The 16,134-nt window shown below is 43.5% G+C and overlaps 1 protein-coding gene and 1 long non-coding RNA gene across 2 annotated transcripts; both read right to left on the reverse strand.

Moving 5' to 3' along the window:
* Positions 1–3,836: 3,836 nt before the first annotated feature.
* LOC124707758 lies at positions 3,837–10,132 on the reverse strand. Its single transcript, XR_007004971.1, has 4 exons — positions 9,989–10,132; positions 8,768–8,909; positions 4,395–4,676; positions 3,837–4,082 (listed from the first exon to the last, which is right to left on the reverse strand). It is a non-coding gene; the product is annotated as an uncharacterized LOC124707758 (long non-coding RNA).
* Positions 10,133–11,058: 926 nt separating this feature from the next.
* Positions 11,059–13,596, reverse strand: LOC124648786 (subtilisin-like protease). Its single transcript, XM_047188493.1, has 2 exons — positions 11,535–13,596; positions 11,059–11,429 (listed from the first exon to the last, which is right to left on the reverse strand). The coding sequence occupies exons 1-2, from the start codon at positions 13,594–13,596 to the stop codon at positions 11,059–11,061; spliced, it is 2,433 nt and encodes an 810-aa protein (XP_047044449.1).
* Positions 13,597–16,134: the final 2,538 nt, after the last annotated feature.

A 16,134-nucleotide genomic window follows, 5' to 3' on the forward strand; every position in this document is an offset into this window, starting at 1 on the left:
CAACTGGGATAACTTGAGGGGAAGGCTTAGATATGAGGATCACATGTTTTCACCAAGTGTTAATGCTTTGCTCCGGTGCTCTATTAAAAGGAGTACCTTAATAGCCAGTAGATTCCCTTGAGGCCCGGCTGCCACCGGCTGGTAGGACAAAAGATGTTATGCAAGTTTCTCATTGCGAGCACGTATGACTATATATGGAAACATGCCTACATGATTAATAATCTTGATGTTCTGTCTTAATGCTATTTCAATCCTATCAATTGCCCAACTGTAATTTGTTCACCCAACACTTGTCACTTGTTATTGGAGAGTTACCATAGATAGCTGGGAACCCCGGTCCATCTCTCATCATCATATACTCGTTCTATATGTCATTGGAAGTAGTATCAACTATTTTCTGGTGCCATTGCCTCTGTGTTCATTATTCTGCTGCTGTGTTACTTGTTACTATTGCTCTCATATTACTTGCTGCTTTCACATCACCCCTGTTACTAGTGCTTTTCCAGTGCGGATGAATTGAGAACTCAGTTGTTAAGGCTTATAAGTATTCTTTACCTCCCCTTGTGTCGAATCAATAAATTTGGGTTTTACTTCCCTCGAAGACTGTTGCGATCCCCTATACTTGTGGGTTATCAGAGCCTCCTTGTGGTGTGGAGCTCGCCCCAACCTTGTGAAGGAATCACCGCCTCGACCGGTGCCATAGTGGAGAAGGGGGAGCACCTTCGTGGAGCTCTCTCGAGGAAGAAGGTGAGGCCTTCCTTCGTGGTGTGGCCGCCTAGCCTCTTGTGTGAGGCTAGCACCTCCTCAACGCAGACGTACTCCCTTTTGTGGGAGGAACTGCGGGAAACAAACCTTGCCTCGTCTCCGCGCCCTCCGGTTGTCCCGCTCCTTACTATTACTATCTTGTTTGGTTCCTTTACTTGTTGCACTTGTCTAGGATCATACTAGGATCACCTTGAGCATCAAAGCTATCACCTTTACTTCCGTTGCTCTAAAAATTGAAAAAGGATAAAACTTAACGTAGCGTCCATTCCCCCCCCCCCCTCTGGTTCGCTACGATCCATTCAATATATCAAGCTACTTCCACAAACCCGTAGTCCAGAGGTGGACTACTCTCCCTTGATCATGGTGATGATGATGAAGACATTGGAGAAGGTGGAGATCCCTCCGGCAGTGATCCCAGCGGAGTTTCCCCCTCCAATCTTCTCTGCAGCAGCCTCCGTTTTCGTGTTTCTGTGTTTGTGCAGTGCTCTCCTCCCGATAACTCTTTGGGGCCATATATATAGTGATTTTTAGGTCAATATACGTCGGTGGGCGAAAGAGTCAGGGCAAATGGACGATCGACAGCTGAAAGGAGGGCGCGCCACCTGGTCTCTTTCGGCCACCAGGCCTCTCCAGGTGTGATTCCAAGGCCCAGGGTGCTTCTCCCGATGAAAAAATGATGCTTCAAAAATTTCAGGTCAATTTTACTCCACATAGGTCTCTGAAAGTAAAAAATTACGCAAAACAGGGTTTTGCTGTTCTGCAGAGTTATAAACAAGAGAGGACTGGCGACGCGCCACCGTACAAGCCGCTAGTCTCTCCCCTCTCCAGGGACTCCGCCACCTCCCTCTACACCATCTCTGTTGGGACTCGCCCACTGATCAATTACATGAAACTACACAAACACACACAAACACAAAGTTTATCGCCAAAGGCACATATCATGCCTTTTGTCTTTATTTTCTATTTATTCCCCAACTCTTGCGGTGTTACACCTCACGATCCTGGGATGTAAGGTTCACGGAAAGGGCCGGACTTGGCTTCCGTACCTACGACATCAGTTTTGGCTTCCATACCTAATATAAATCAATAAAAATAAAAATAATTCCATCAAAACATAGAGAATTTCGTATTAAACTTGGAATTTATCTATGAAAACAATGCATTGTACAATTTCCACAGTAATGCTACACTTACGGGCTATTTCCTTACAAAAAAGGCTTACATAATGACATGGTTAACACTGGTGCTTGGTGATTTGCAAAAAGAACAACCACATCAACTACTTATCCAACCACACAAGGCCACATTTAGTCCGTAAGCCAATTCCGTAGGTACTCTCCGTCGGTGTAGGATTATTGCAATTTCCAGGATAGAACCGGGGTGCTAATTCAGAACAACAACAGGTCCAAAACAAATAGCAGAACAACTGCTATCTTTTAGGACATATTTAGTGCGAGACATGTCAATCAACAACAGCCATGGCTTCAGATTGAATCAAATATAAAAATGGCATTTCAATAGGATGAAACTCAAGCTCTTGGAAAACACAAATTTCTCTATAATCTCAGCTCTGCTAGACAAAAAAAAAAGTACCTATGTTCCTTCCTGATGCTTGACTCAACAGCAATGTAGTTGAAATCATCAAAAGAGCCATCGAGCACATAATCCTTGTGTTGCTCTGGATCACAGGCATTGTTTACTATTTCCTTCTCGTATTGACGTTTTGGTTTTGGTTGTAGTGGTTAGAGCATTTCTAGCAACGCCCGTATGCAGCCTATTTGTCACCACGCCGCGCCATAGCCTGCTGTGTACGCCCGCCACACGTCTCGCCTGCAGCCACGAGCTTGGTCGTCGTCGAATAATTTTAGCAAAACAGCCAGAAATCGGCGGCTGGAGGTGATTGTACAGACGGCGGCGCTAGAGAAGTTCGTTTAGTTTTGGGCCTGTAAACCAACCTTTGGTCTGTATTAGTAGGGGTTGAGTCTAAAAAATTTCGGGCCCCTGAAAATTTTTTTTGGGCCGGACGGCGAGTTTAGTCTCTGTTCTGCGCCACTTTCAACCCGAACCCGTAAATCGGCCGGAAAAATACGGTTCCGGCGTGGTTTACGAGCTCTGCTAGAGATGCTCTTAGGTGTTATGCTGCTGTTTATAAAGACGCACGACGGACTCTTGGAGTATCCATTTTTGCCGTTTTATCCTTCCTGAATGTGTTTCCTTTCAACATAATTAATTAAGATCCTGAAATAATACGCAAACCATAGAATATCCTGTGGATTCCGCTCCAAAAAGTTCCATACAACATTATGGCATTTATTGCCTCCCTAAATTTACATACGAAATCATCAAAAGTAGTATACTTCTATAACAAGATGATGGTATTTATTTGCTCCCAGATTGCTTTGTGTCTTTCTGATAACCTGTTATTGGTTTCTATATTTGGTACCAAGGATTTCTGCTCCAAAGACCAGGTTCGTGCAGAATCGCCTGATTCTTTCTATTTTTAAAAACAATCCCTATGGGACCGTCTAATAGTCGGTTATGCTGGTTTTAATTTTGGATTTTCAGTCGAATGTTGGTATAGATTGTTCTGTTGGTTGGCAGTCATGGGCAAAATATGAGCTAATGCAACCTAAATTATTCAACTCTTGGAGAATGACGATACTGGCTCGTCAGATTCAACAACAGATATGCTCCAAAAAAGATTTAACAACAGAGACATGCAGTGCATTATTGCTGTGTACTAATCAGCGTTATGATCCATCAGATCAGACAACTGAGTACTTCTTGCTCTTGTACTAACCTGGTTTTACCGGTGAGTAGGGAGTTGGATGAGGAGATGCACAATGTAGTGTGTGATTACTTGGAGCAGAGAGGAGGGAGTGATGAGCTTTCAGCATACTTGCACTCTAACATGTAAAACAAGGAGCAAACAGAACATGCCGAGTGGCTGAGGGATGTGGAAAGCTATCTCAAGAAATAGACATCTGCTATTTATATCAAGAAATTGGAACAAAAATCTTAGATGGTTCCTTCAAAAGAAAAGAAAAGAAAAGAAAAATTAATGGCCTCAAGTCTTATTTCATAACTTTATTCTCGGTCAATTCCTTGCTAAAAAATTCTGCAACACCTAGGAAGTGTCGTCTAGCTGCACCAGCAACCACCATCGTCTTTATGGCATGTCCCAACTTTGTGCTTATCTTCCTTACAGGCTTCATCACAATATTTAGGATCACACGGGGGTGGAAGGTAGGGTTCGCGGTTCTCCTCAGTGCCAGCGTTGGCTTCTGATCTTACGGCACCAGTGTTGGCTTCCAGACCTAAGCCAAACAAAATAAAAGAATGCCATAAGAACCTAGAGAAGTTCGATATTAAACATGGAATTCATCAGTGAAAACCATGTAGTATGCAATTTCCAGGCTAGAAGCGGAGCCCTAGTACTCTATGCCATTTTTAGTCCCAGACATGTCAATCGTAAACAGCCATATGGCATCACATTACCTTGAATATAAAAATGGTAGAGATATTATTTCTAACACACATGTGATTGGCAACAGGAGGATCATGAAATAGCCACAAAATGAAACAACAAATTTTAGTAAAACTAATAACTCTGGTAGAGAAAAATGTACCTATGTTCCTCCCTGATGCTTGAATGGACAACAAAGTGGTCGAAATCATCAGAAGAGCCATCAAGCACAGAACCCTGGTGTTGCTCTGGATTACAGCCATAACGTAGTAGTTTTCTTTCTCGTATTGACCTTTTGGTTTTGGTTGTGCTTAGGTTGTTCCTTAGGGGCTGTTTATATAGTGGCACGATCGACTCTTGGAGTAGCAATTTTTGCCGTTTCCATTGCAAGGTTCGCGGCAATTAATTAGCGTCCTCAAATATTGCGCACATCATGGAATATATCCTGTGGGTATGTATTCATAACAGCATTATGGCATTTAGGGGGCTCCCTAAAATAACATGCGGAGTCAATTGGTATTCCATAACAAGATTTTGGCATTTATTGCCTCCCAAAAATTACATACGAAATCAATTAGTAGTACAAAGTACTTCCATAACAAGACTATGGAAATTATTGCCTCCAAAAAATTATACTATACGAGATCAACTACTACGAAATATTAGTAATAATTCCATAACAAGATTATCTCATTTATTGGCTCCCAAATTACATAAGAGTATATCTCGTAACAAGATGATACCTTTATTAAAAAAATGTGTCTTCCTGATAGCGTGTTATTGGTTTCTATATTTGGTACCTACTAGGATTCCAAAATTTTACTTTTAATAACAAGCTAGGATTCCTAACTAAGACCCAATACTACACTGCTAGAAGGATCGGGCTCGTGCACAATCGCCTGATTTATTCTATTTTTTTAATCATTCCATTGGGACAATCTGATTACAATCCAATGATCAGGTGACTGAATTTGTGAATTTTCAGTCACTATTCAGGTTTTGTTGATGGATGATCATGGGCTTTGTGACTAAGAAACAGGCTCGACTGGTGCTTGGCCTCAGGCTGGTTTGTGTGACACCTAAATGCAAATTGAATTCCCCCGCAAAAAGTTTGCAACATAAATTACTTCAAAACCTTTTCTTGGAGAATGACGATATTCATATTACAGAGACTATTCAAGTTATTGGTGCATAGAAATCAACATTACAATCCATCAGATCAGACCATTGCTTACTTAGAATTAAGACATGCTGATAATATTTTGTTTTGCTTGCCGATGTTAATAATATTGTTACCAATGAGCAGGGAGTTGGATGAAGAGATGAAAAATGCAGTGCATGATTACTTGGAGAAGAGAAGAGGGAATGATGAGCTTTCAGCATTCTTGAGTTAGATAAGTTGGTAGTTTACAACTGCTGTTCAATGATCATCGTCTTGGTATTTCTGTTTTGCTTATGTCATAAATGCAATTTTGTCATGGTTTCACTTATACTCTTGTCAGTACCATAAAGGGGATTAATTGGTCACTGGTCGAAAACAGTATCCTAGCCTCGTTTTCCATGTCGATTTTATTTTTTTGTTTTTGTTTATAGGAACATTACAAGATATGGTACTGGCAAGCAAGGTCACATATTTTGATTTGAGTTTCATGTCGTGAAGGTGCTGACTGTTGAGCATACTGGAATCATGCTATATATATATATATGGGTGACATAAAAACCATTTTAAAGATTTATTGTGCTTTGGCTGTGTAATACTATATACTCAAGTTTTAGTCTGAATTGCCACTTAGAATAGCTCTGCAGTTTGCAAATCTCTGTGTGTGGTGGATCTGCAAAGGTTAGTGATTGCGGAAACAGCTAGGGATTATAGTGTTACTCACAACTTGGTCTACACCTTGTAAGTCAAAATTATAACTATCTGTCGCCAACGAGCACCAATTGAAGATGTCTCAGGATCTAAACAAGCCTGGCCATAAATGAACTAAGGTTTTTCTACGACATGCCGTAATGTGGACCAATGTATCTTCATATGTCATAGTTATGAAACAAAATAGTTAAATTGCATGTTAAATATAGTTACAAAAAAATGGAAAAAATGCATAGTTTCTGTCCAAAAAGCAGTAGTCTGATATATCTTCAGAGATAACAGCGATTTTAGTTCCATTTTGCATAATCACAGAAGTTACACAACTAACTAAAAAAGTAATTGTAAAGATGAGACGGCTATCTGATGATTTCTTGTTGGGATCTTGTAAATAACTTCTTGGGTCAGGAAAGCGTGTGATAATCACCATATAAGGGTAGCAGGGAAAACTATTTCTTAGTTAGGTGCTCGGGCTAAAGAGGAGGGTCAAGTTGGAAGCCTTATTCCACACTTAGTTGACGGAGGGGTATCTGTTTTGCAGTACGCTGACGATACTATCTTATTTATGGAACATGATTTAGCTAAGGCTGTTAATATGAAACTCATTCTTTGTATCTTTGAACAATTATCTGGTCTTAAAATTAATTTCCATAAGAGTGAGTTGTTTTGCTTTGGTAAAGCTACAGAATTGGAACATCAATATAAAAACATCTTTGGGTGTACATCTGGGACTTTACTTTTCCGATATCTAGGGATTCCCATTCATTACCGGCGACTTCGCAATTCTGAATGGAATCCGATGGAGAATCGTTTTGCCTCAAAGTTAGGATGCTTTGGAAGGGCAAGATGTTATCTTATGGGGATCGTCTGGTGCTTGTAAATTCTGTACTTACAAGTTTACCAATGTTTATGCTATCATTCCTAGAAATTCCTAAAGGCGTGCGTAAGAGACTTGATTATTATCGTTCCCGCTTTTTTTGGCAAGAGGAGGATGATAAGAAGAAATATAGATTATCTAGATGGAATATAGTATGTAGACCTAAGGATCAAGGGGGTTTGGGAATTGAGGTGCTTGAGCTGAAAAACTTGTGCCTATTAAGTAAATGGCTTTTTAAATTGTTACATGAAGAAGGGATGTGGCAACAACTTGCTTCATAATAAGTATATCAAAAACAAAACATTGGCTCAGGTAGAGGTTAAACCTACAGATTCACCGTTTTGGAAGGGACTTATGCGGGTTAAGCCAGAGTTTTTTAAGAGAGGGAGGTTCAAGGTTGGTAATGGGACGACGGTACGGTTTTGGGAGGATACTTGGCTTGGCGACTACCCTCTAGCTGTACAATATCCGTCGTTATATAATATTGTCCAACGGAAGAATGAGTTGGTTTCTACGGTTTTGGCACACCCACCGCTGAATATTGGTTTTAGAAGAACTCTCAATGAGTATAAATACAATTTATGGTTACATTTATGCCAGCGGCTTATGTCTATTAACTTATCTTATGAACCTGACATTTTTGTTTGGAACCTAAATGAATCTGGTTTATTTTCTGTTAAATCCATGTACCTTGATCTTATGAATGGTCATACTAGATTTTTGCGGAAATATCTTTGGAAGATTAAGGTTCCTCTAAAAATTAAGATTTTTATGTGGTTTCTAAGTAATAGAGTGTTGCTCACTAAGGATAATTTGGCGAAGAGAAAATGGACAGGTTGTCAACAATGTTGTTTTTGCAACACTAATGAAACTGTTGACCATCTGTTTCTTCATTGTCCTTTTGCAAAAATTGTGTGGCGCATGATATTTTTTACATATAATATTCCACCCCCTTCCAATGTAACTAATATGTTTGGTAATTGACTAAATGGAGTGAATAAGAAGGATAAAGTGTATATTCGAATTGGTGTTTCGGCAATTTGTTGGTCGATTTGGACTAGTCGGAATGATATTATCTTTAATAAACAAAAGGGAACAAATTTTTTGCAGGTTATTCTTCGTGCGGCGCATTGGTTACAACAATGGGCATACTTGCTCCCGGCGGACCAGCGGGATACCATGGTTATTGGATGCAACCGGCTCCTGGAGGTCACTCAGGACTGCTATTTCCAGGCTACTGGATGGCGACACATTAGCAGAATTCTAGATGGATAGTTCTTTGTCTACCATTCATCTATTTTTGTTCCGTTTCGATACTTTTTTAGATTGCTTGGTCTGCGAGACTATCTTTATGTAATAAGTACTTGACGTTGACGTTTTATTTAATAAATGGATGTGTGCATCGATTGATGCAGAGGCCGGGGCTATGCTCCCATATCTAAAAAAAAAAGTTAGGTGCAGTGGAGTGGGAAATCGTATTTTGTCAGGGAGAATCACACAGAATTGTGGCAAGCCTTATTTTTTTTATCTTCGGAGCATTTGTTTTATTGCTTGAAAGGCTCACACCTAGATGGTATGATGGAAGCACAAACTTGAGAAAACCATTTATAGTATTTAGGGAAAAAAATAAATTGCAAATTATTGCATAAATAGTACAGTCAGCTACAAGAATCAGCATGCCCTGCTTAGACATATCTGATAACAGGTGCACAGCACAAAGCGAAGCTCATCCCAACTGAAAAAAATAACTACAATAGGACATGGAGACTGGACAGTGACCATAGTACCATACCTTGTTAGGATTAAGCAGGTACCTATACAATGTGTTCTCCCAGAACACAACCATGTTCTTGGTAGCTGAAGGGTGACCAGGAGTTGTGCCAGACTTCCTTTGAAACAGATCACTCTTGGAGAGGCCTCCTAGGAGTTAGGCCCTGCATAAGATCAGCATGATTGACATTACTAACTACATCTTGGAAATTTATACCAACAAGATCCTTCTTTGATCATAATTTGACGTGCAATAATTTGATTTAGCTTCAGCACTTAATCCTCAGTTGAAAACATGTCCATTACACTGTCCTCGACAACAGCAGAAAGTGTTATGTTGAATCATATATATAACATGTGCGGAGATTTTTTATCAAAAAAACATGTGTGGAGATTAGATCATATATTTGTATATCTATTATCATAAACATACTAAAAACTCGATTTACACCTGTTAAGGAAAATTATATCCATAGTTGCCATGAAGGTGAACCAGTATAAGAGCAAAAGCAAATTGCTGCCAAAGGGAAAAAAGTTTGTATATTGTTGTAGTGTTGACAAATAACAATAATGTTATTTTTTACATGGAAACCTTACATCACAAAATATTATTTATTGAGTTTTTGATTGTGGTTTGTATATCTGAATCCGAAATGTCGTCAATAATAGGAAAAATTTCTACATTTTTAGCTACTACAGAAATGTGCACGACTTACACATGGGGCCATGTATATACAGTTTACATGTTCTTTCTTGGTTCAAATTTTGGAACCACTTTTTCCCTTTGAGTATCTAGGTTTCGTAAGAGGTAGAAACATTTTCTCAGTACAACAATAGTCAAGGCATGTCAATGAGAAGCAATCCAGAACTAGAGACAGGCTTGAGCTGAATCGCTGAAGACTGCACAAGTGCGCATTGCGCTAAGTTGATACTTCATGATTAGTCTTCTCAACTCTTTTTTTTTTCCTTAAATCACCTTTTTAAAGTCAAATTCCATATTAAAATTTTAAATATTAACCAAAGATCATTTTATTATTTCCCCCCTTATTTTGATACTCTTGTAAGGAACTCACTGAACTAATTGTAACAACTTAATTTTTCAAATGACGAAATAAATAAAATACGCAGCGATACAAGTTTGCATGTATAAACAGAAGTAACTAAGATGGATGAAATCGCAATTCCTATGTTCTCAGAAACAGCAACAAGCGATTGACATCAAAAGCATTGTATTTACAAACACCTTCCGATTGCAGAGACCATCGCTAAATCCAAGCGCGGTGATTCTTCCGCGCCCCTCCTCCCCGCTGACATCTAAACGGCATGGTCGAGCCCCGACCAGAATTTGCAGACAGGGGGGAAGGCACGTCATCTAGAAACCGCTGCCTTGACCCCTCACTCCCATGAGTCAGACCCGGTTCTGTTATCATTCAGAGTTAGAACATGTTCAGTTAAGTTCAGTTAACTCGGAGCGGTACCCAATATCCTCAACCATCAAATCGTTCAACACTTTCAAGAATTCAAATACGTCATTGAAATTTACAAATATTCCGTTGGGTGGAAAACATTGTCGGGTACATTTTGCAGAATGATTTTCTGTACTTAACTGTGCATATTGTTTTCTTTGAAAGTTCTTTTCCGTAATCATAAGTAGTTCAGCTCTAGCATGAATTCATGAGATTATGGACCCGTCTGGAATTATTGATTTTGAAGGAAAACTTTAAAATCACTGTGCTTAACTTCCTACATATGTAGATACGTGTCTTCCTTTCCCAGGTCAAGAATATTTGGGGGAAATTATGTATACATAGAGTGCCAATGAATCGATGCTAGTGTAGATCATTATCAACTCACTTTTAGAAACAGGATAGACCAAAGTGGAAACTATTACTATCAGATAACTGTGGCCACTTCAGTAACAAATGTAATTTGAATAGTTGCAGCTAAGAACATGTCCACAAGGATGAATCCTAAATAATATGAAGCATAATACCATAAGTTTCAAACACACAGTTCAGTATCCAAACAGCATAGCGTTGCATGTTTCCAGACAGATGTAAGCAAACCTGATGGACCAAATGATCTGATAGCAAATCATTCATATTTTCGAAGTACTGGAATTACAGAGGATGCAGACCACATCACATACTCGCAGTTTATGTGTGGTCAGCTCTACGACAGATCAACTTCAATTATTTTACAGGCATGGAAACCCTACTAGTTAAAAGACTTAAGACAGTCATTGCTCTAGACCATAACTAATGGAAGGAGTATATATGGGTGATGGTCCAACATCACACATATTCTTCCTGATTACAGCAGACCAGCAACGGCAACTATGGGACTTCGCACAACATAGTGCCCAGACACCCAGCTCAATCTTCCCTCCATGATCTTTTCCCCGGCATTGCCATGGCTGCTCACTGTTATGGTATACGATATCTTCTGTCCAGCCTTGGAAAAGACCAATGTCTCTGGGTAGACAGACACTGTAAGACTCTCAGGAACCTCTATCTTCAGTGTGTACACTGAGTTGGCTGAACCCACATTTGTCACAGTCCGGTTCAATGTGAATGGCCTTGTCCTGAGGGGCACCGTTATGGTTGGGTAGTTAAGCTGCGATTCTGGTATCTTGGAAAGCATTTTGCAGGACAACCTCGGGTTACGCACAATGACTGCCAATGCTTGATCACCAAGGAGAGCACATATATAGCCGGCATATTCAGTAATGCCAATGTCATAAACTAGACCCGGATCAGTAGCTCTTGTAGGATTCACATGGCCAGCACCCATCGCATATGCTGTTGCCCTCTGATGCTGCTCATCCAAGATCGGGTCACCAGTGCTGTCGGTAATGTCGGATGTTGTCAGGATGGCCGACTTGATTGCAGCAGCGGACCACTCAGGATGGGAGCACTTAACAAGCGCAGCGATGCCACTGACATGCGGAGTTGACATCGACGTCCCGGATCGAATGTTGAATGGCCCAGAACCAAACAGGGTGAGTGGTGGCCATGCAGCAATGATATTGAGGCCAGGTGCTAATACATCCGGCTTGAGAACGCCGGGGGTGAACCTGCTAGGACCACGGGACGAGAATGCTGCAACCATTGGGGATGGACGGACCCCCAGAACTGTGTTTTTGTAGATGACTGCGGCAGAGGCTTTGGTTGTTGTCTTCACGTACTCTGTGATCTTCATGCCATCAGACACAGTCACTTGAACAACATTACCATAGTCCTCAAGGAGCGTGGTGAAGCCAGCATCTTTCCTGTTGATGAGCACTATGCTAGCCGCCCCGGCACTCATTATGGCACTGATGTCGGTGTTGTTTACTGATCCTGTGTTATTCATTGATCCTGTGTCATGGCAAATGACAATTTTTCCAGACACATTTCTTGCAGGCAATGACTTGCAGTGTTTGTTCCAATAAAGAGGAAACTGTTTGGCGCTTGAGTTGGATATCTGGTTGAAAGCCTCCCCATTCACGTGATCCCCGTTGCCCAGCTGCACAACAGTCTCAAAGCTACGGTCCACTGAGCCAGCTGCGACTGTGAGCAACCATGGCGCAGAGTTAGCAACAAATGACTTGGGTCCATTGTTCCCAGCTGCAGCCACAACAACAATGCCCTTGGCTACTGCACTGAATGCGCCAATGGCGACCGGATCTTCACTGAAGTTGACATCGAAAAAGGGGCCGAGGGAGAGCGATATGATATCGACCCCGTCCTTTACAGCTTCATCTAACCCGGCTACTATGTTTGCGACTGTACACCCATGAATTGTGCACACTCTGTACATGGCCAGGTGTGCACCTGGAGCAATCCCGGCCGCTGTGCCGCTGCCGAGGCCATGGGCCGAGGCACCGCTGACAAAGTTCCCAGCAGCGGTGGACGAGGTATGCGTCCCATGCCCAGTGTCATCGCTAGAGTCATTCGCATACCTGTTGATGAACTTGGCACCGATGAGCTTGTTGTTGCACCGAGCAGCGCCGTGGCATGAACCCTTCCACTTTGACGGCGGCGGCGGGATGCCAGCATCATCAAAGGAAGGGTGCTGCGCGTAGATGCCCGTGTCCAATACCCCGATGATCACGCCCTTGCCGTAGCTGACGTCCCTCCACAAGCCACTGCCTCTCTTGAGCCCCAGAAACTCCGGAGTGTGCGTGGTGGCAGGGTGCCAGATCTGGTCCGGGAAGGCACGCAGGAACCCGGGCTTCTTGGACACCATGTCGAGCTCGGCATCCGTCAGCCTGGCAGCGAAGCCGGTGAAGACCTCGGTGTAGGTGTGGAGGAGCCGCGGCTCGTCGGAGCCAGCGAGAGGGGATGGCATGAAAGTCTCGTGCCACCACCGGTGGTCGTCCTCGCTGGTGCCGGCCTCGGCAGGCGACTTGAGAACCAGGATGAATGTCTGAGGCTGTGTGGCAGTGGCAGTGGCATGTGGGTGATCAGCAATGCATAGTGCAGGTGTAGGACGGTGGAGGAAGGTGAGGGCGAGGGTGAGGGTGAGAAGGAGCAGATGGGCAAAGGAGGGCATTGTGCCTTGCGTTGCTAACTCGTTGCTGGATCGTTTGGCTGGAAGAGAAGAAACACAGGTGATCGAAGAGAAGAAGAAGATGGCGATGGTCTGATGCTGGGATGGGGAGAAAGGGACGCGGCGCGTGTCGAGTGTGGAGCGGTCGAGGAGTGATTTCTCCTGGTACAGTGCGCGCTCGTGGAGAGAAAGCAAGGGCTCAGGGGAAAAAGGGAGACAGATGCTTGTGCTGTCCAATGAGAACTGAGGGAAGGCGCTGGGGCCGAGCGTACGGCTGCACAGCGACGTGTCGGACAGTCGTCCAGCGGAGCGGGCCATAGCTGGACCCGCGCAGCCAAGAGCGTCGCCGGCGCCGGCGACCTAGGCCACTCCGCGCCAGCATCGGCGCCTTACAATTAGCAAAGGGGATAGAGGCAGTACCTGCATTGACTCGCCGGACGACATCCAGACCCCGCGCAGCTCGCGCCAGGCCCCTCGGCGGGGCCTCCTGCCGCAACCTTCGGGCCGGCCCGCCGCTCCGCGTCTCCCTCCCGCTCCGCCGCCCTCGGCGCTGAACTCCGTCCAGTCCGCAGCGCACCGCCTGCGCTCGCCGCGCGCTCCCGCTCCGCCGCCCTCGGCGCTCAACTCCGTCCAGTCTGCAGCGCACCGCCTGCGCACGCCGCGGACCACCAGTCCAGCACATTACCATGGGAGCGGTTGCGGCTGACCGGACCAGAGTCAAAGCTTTACAGTGGGAGAAGGATTTTGGAGATCTCTTTCCGGCCATGGCCGTGACAATTAATGGCGAGGAGGAACGAGAAATTCAAGAAGGGGAAAATGCGGCCGGAATTGGGAGTTCCTAATGTTCATGGGCAATCTGGTCATTCTCATGTCACGGGAGAACATGTCCCCTGCACGGTGCACCAAAAAGGTTTATGCACCGGCTGCACCAGCCATTTCTAGACCATTGGATCAAAAACCAACGGGTGACAATATCGCTATCCTGATCACCATCCTGATTATTGTGTTGTCTGTTTTGCACTTCTCTGACAATATCGCTATCCTGTTATTCCACTACGATGGCCGTGTTAGCGAATGGGGTGAATTTGAGCGGTCAAAGTGAGCAAGACATGTTAGTGTCAGTAAACAAACTAACTGGTGCCCCACCTTGCTCTAATGCATTTGTCATTCCTTCAGTGGTTTCAGTCTGAAGTAGATCTTGCCCTAAACGGTAGTCGCACATACCTGCCTGTAGATGAAGATTCTTGCACCCTGATAATGTGGATAATCAAATTGCTTAGTGATCATGTAAACCATTCAAATAATTGCCGTATAACACATCGTCCATTTCTGAAGTTAATTCGTCTACAGAGAGTTTATTTAGTTATTTTAGGCACAGAGATATCCCCATATACCCAACAACTAGATTATTTATTCAGTGATTTTAGAAACATCAAATTTCTTTCAAAAATATAATTATCCACATTGTCTCACAATAGCAGCATAAGGAAAACGGGTCGGAAGTTCGGAACCAATACAATGTCCAAATCAAATGCACACAACTTAACACACGGTAGTAACATCCAATGCATAACTTAAGACCTTCTTTGCTCCGGTGCCGAAGAGTAACGAGCTTGACCGTGGAGAATGGCGGGGCGGAGGGATGGGGCGAGACTGGATCTTGGACGTTGGAGCAAAATTGCAGCTCCCCTTGTTCCCTCGATGTCGCAACGCAACAGAGGTCGAGGTCCCCGGTCCGATGCCGGAGCCTCGAATCACCTAGCCCTCCATGTTCTTTCTATGCTAAACTGGGGGTCGTACAACTTGAACTAAGTGACAAACGATGTTGTAGTTGTACTTCAAGGAGGTGATTTTTGCAAATTAGGAAGGAGGGGAAGTTCAAGCACCATCATGTACCTACATTTTCTATCAAATGGAGTGCAGCAGGAATAGTTCTCGGGAGAACATATCCCCTGCACTAACCAGGTTTACATCAGCTGCACCAACCATTTCTAGACCGTTGGATCAAAAACCAACGGGCGACACGCGAACACAAGATGGGGCTGAAACATATTTGCAACACAACCTTTTGTTTCATATAAATCAACCCGCGCTCCCAGCGCTCGAGTTCGGTGAGCTTTTGTGTGCTTCCAGTTTTAAAATCAGCTCTTGTGTACTTTCTCATTATTGATCCACAGTCCATTTTCTTTGAGTGACGGGTCGTTCTGTAATTTTTGTGTAGTTCTATCGCGTTTTGATTTTGATAAAATTCAGAAAAATCATCTAAGTTTTACCTCGGATGAAACTTGTTTTAAAGGGATCACTTCTATGTCTATAACTCGGTAAATTTTTTGAGGGATAACTCGATGAAACTTAGTTTTGTATGCAAAGTAGTCAAATCCGAGCAAGCTGCAGCGCAAACTGATTTTAATTAACAACAAGGTGCTTTTTTATGTGGAGTATTTGATAGCAGTCAACGGATCTTGGCCATCCTTCTCTATCCAACGGCCAAAGACGCAATTGGTGCAGCCGATGCACAGGTTAGGCATGTACACTGGATACGTCCCGTCACGACATTTCATTTTAGGCTGTTCTGGGAAAGGGACGCTTCTCACGGTCATAGGTGGTCCGAACCGTTTGAATTTGATCGCCCTAGTGAAAGAATCCTCATCGACCGTCAGTCCGTCACTACGTGGCTGTGTGTGAGATGAACAGAGAGAGTGACACGGTGGCAAACTTGTGATTTACTAGATTTCCGGGTTCCTACTGCTTGGCTGCGCAACAAGCACACCGCCGGCCCGCCGCTGCCGGTCCAGTCCGGCTAACCGGGGAGCAAAACGCAGCGCAATTTTGCCGTTGACAGCCTGACAGGAGCGT

Source organism: Lolium rigidum, chromosome 4 (genome assembly GCF_022539505.1).
Source record: "Lolium rigidum isolate FL_2022 chromosome 4, APGP_CSIRO_Lrig_0.1, whole genome shotgun sequence".
In the NCBI taxonomy this organism is placed as follows: Eukaryota; Viridiplantae; Streptophyta; class Magnoliopsida; order Poales; family Poaceae; genus Lolium; species Lolium rigidum.